Source organism: Cebus imitator, unplaced genomic scaffold (assembly GCF_001604975.1).
Source record: "Cebus imitator isolate Cc_AM_T3 unplaced genomic scaffold, Cebus_imitator-1.0 Scaffold387, whole genome shotgun sequence".
NCBI lineage: Eukaryota > Metazoa > Chordata > Mammalia > Primates > Cebidae > Cebus > Cebus imitator.
In genome coordinates this window covers 68,284-71,059 of record NW_016107702.1, presented here as the reverse complement: position 1 = coordinate 71,059, position 2,776 = coordinate 68,284, and the positions used below count along the sequence as shown (strand labels likewise).

Below are 2,776 nucleotides of genomic sequence, written 5' to 3'. Positions count from 1 at the left end.
TTTGTGGGTGAGAGGTACTGATACAGACAGTGGAAAGAAGAGCTGGTTATCTCATTCTCATCAGGAAGATCATACAGTTCTATGACTTGGGATATGTCATAGGCATCAGAGTACAAAGCAGGAACTGAGGCTACCAGCTTCTCCCACTGAGTATCTTGCATTTGGAAATCACTTGTGAGACTCTCAGTGAAGGTAGAGTTCCATGCCCAATTGGAAGGGCCTAAGGGCTGAGGTGGAAGGGAGCTGTAGAAATCTGAAACCACAGGAGAAAAAGCATAAGAAATGATAGATGTTCTCAGGAAGGTGGGCACATCCTTCTTGGATTGAAGAATCTGGTTTGGTAGCATTGCTGATTGCTGCTGCTGTCGCTGCTGCTGCTGTTGCTGCTGCTGCTGCTGCTGCTGCTTTTTCTGTTTGAATCGCCGGTTCCTGAACCAAACCTGGGAGTGGAGGAAGAAGGGAGATGATGGTCTGTTCTTAGAGAAGGCATTTGAGGCTTCTCCTGAATGAAAACAGCCAGATTATAATCTTCATGTCCTCTTCAATTCACCGTGACACTGTGTTCTGCAAGAGCAGTGATGGGCATGACTGGAGTCAATAGGAGGGACGACAAAGATCAGGTCTGGGACCCCAGGAAGGAAGAAAGGGGGTGTGTTTCAGAGTTTGTGCTGGGGGTTCAGAGACAGGGTCATGAACTCGAGAAGAGAGGCTAGTTCAGGGATCTAGGATCTAGGGATAGGTGAAGAATATGAACTGAAGGATTTTCAAGGATTATTTTAGGAGGTCTCTACTATGAAAAATACTCCAATAAAAATGTATGGCCCGTCATGGTGGCTCACGCCTGTAATCTCAGCACAGAGTCTGAGGCAAGAGGATCACTTGAGCTCAGGAGTTTGAGACCGGCCTGGGCAACATAGTGAGATCCCATCTCAAAAAGAAAAAAAGAAAAAAGTACAAGAAAAATGTTATGGGCTTAAGCAGGCTCAGAGGTTAGAGGGAGTATTGTTTGTTGGTAGCATTATGAATAAACAGATGGCAGGCCTTTGCTTTGAAAAGACGCTCAGTGAGGAGTCTGTCTGGATGAGAGGCTTTCTCCTGTTTGAACTCTATAGTACAGTGTTAAAAACAAGATTCCTGGAGTTTTAATTCTAGCAACACTACTTATTATCTCTGTGGCCCAGTCACTCTGCCTCTGAACCTCATTTTTTCTCGTCTTTCAAACTGCATGAAATTGAGGCCAGTGTTTGCGATGCCCCCAGTTTAGTACTGTTTCAGTAGGTACTCAATAAATAGAATATTATTGTGGGGCATGGTGCATGGTGGGGAATTTCGAGGCTGGACAGGTGAATGTGGCTTGGATAGGGGTATCAAGGACACCTCAGGGATCAGACCTTTATTGTTGATTCTGGTAGGTCAAGTTTCAAAGCTAGTTTCTCCTGACGATTTCTATCTGGGAACATGGTCTCACGAAACAGAGCTTCTAGCTCTTGATACTGTTCGCGGGTGAATGAAGTACGTTCTTGATGCCTTCTCCATGTTGCTTCAGGGCAGAGATAAAGAAGGGGTGGTTACATTTACATTACCGATCTCTCCCCCAACCAAGAAAACAAATAACAAAAAACAAATCACCACTGTGAATCTCCCATGCCTTTCCTCCAGCCAGGATTAGGATCCAGAAAATGCAGATTCCAAGTCTTGAGTATGAATGGCTGAGCCCTGGGTAACCACGCTCTGTTCTCTGCTTTCTGAGATTTTGTCCCTGATAGGACATCAGTTACCTTTTCAATTTTCTCTGCATTCAGTCTGTTCACTCTGGAAGCTGGCTCCCTTGATTTTCAGTTTGCCCACCTGCACTGAAAAGCTTTCTGTTTTACTTTTTTTCTGTGTTACTCAGTCTTTCTACCCTACCTAACCTCAAGAAAGTAGATAGTAGCTTCCGTCTTCTCATCTTTTCCACACTTTCGTTTTTCTAGAAACTAGGAATATTCTGTGCAAGAGCTAGCCAAAATTAAAAAAAAAAATTATGAAATAGAAGAAACTAGGAATAAACCCCATGTCTTTGCACCTGAATATAACCCACTCTTCAAAATGGGTTTCCTCTCTTCATTTATTTATTCAGGAACCTAGTCCAACTTGTCTGGCAAATAGGTGCTCTCACTCTCTTTCTCTCTCTCTCTCTACCATGCCTGGTAGGGCTTTTTCTTTTATGGGATTTCTGAGGCTCTATTCACTACTTCGGTGAAAAGATCATAAGAAATCAAATGTGGTCAGCATGATGTGCTTACATCTGTAATCTCAGCACTTATGGGAGGCTAAGGAAAGAGGATCACATGAGTGGAGGTGTTTGAGACCAGCCTGGAAAATGTAGGAAGACCCTATCTGAATGAAAAATTTAAAAATTAGCTAGGCATGGTTGCATGTGCCTGTGGTCCCAACTATTCTTGAGGCTGAGGTGGGAGGATTGCTTGAGCCTGGGAGGCTGAGGCTGTAGTGAACCATGATTGTGTCACTGCACAGTCATGTGTCAGCATGGGTGACAGAGTGAGACTCTGTCTCAAAATAAAATAAAAATAAATATGTGTAGAAGCTCTCTAGCAGAACTGCAAAAATATATATGTGTGTGTGTGTGTGTGTGTGTGTGTGTGTGTAGAAGATTGAAGAAGTATAGTTTTTTTAAAATGGCAACGAAAAGGAAAAGTGTTTTTTCTTAAAAATTGAAATTATTGGCCAGGTGTGGTGGCTCATGCCTGTAATTGCAGCATTTTTTTTTTTTTTT

General features: G+C 43.0%; 1 protein-coding gene across 1 annotated transcript in view; it reads right to left on the bottom strand.

The window, feature by feature from the left end:
* Positions 1-5: 5 nt before the first annotated feature.
* Positions 6-2,776, bottom strand: part of ARGFX (arginine-fifty homeobox) — a gene marked incomplete at its 3' end in the record, with an annotated part of 11,847 nt that continues 9,076 nt past the window's right edge. The window contains exons 3-4 of the mRNA XM_017508133.2: positions 1,392-1,540; positions 6-440 (exon numbers count right to left, since the gene is read on the bottom strand). Coding sequence (XP_017363622.2) covers positions 6-440; positions 1,392-1,540 — 584 coding nt within the window. The remainder of the gene's footprint in view (positions 441-1,391; positions 1,541-2,776) is intronic.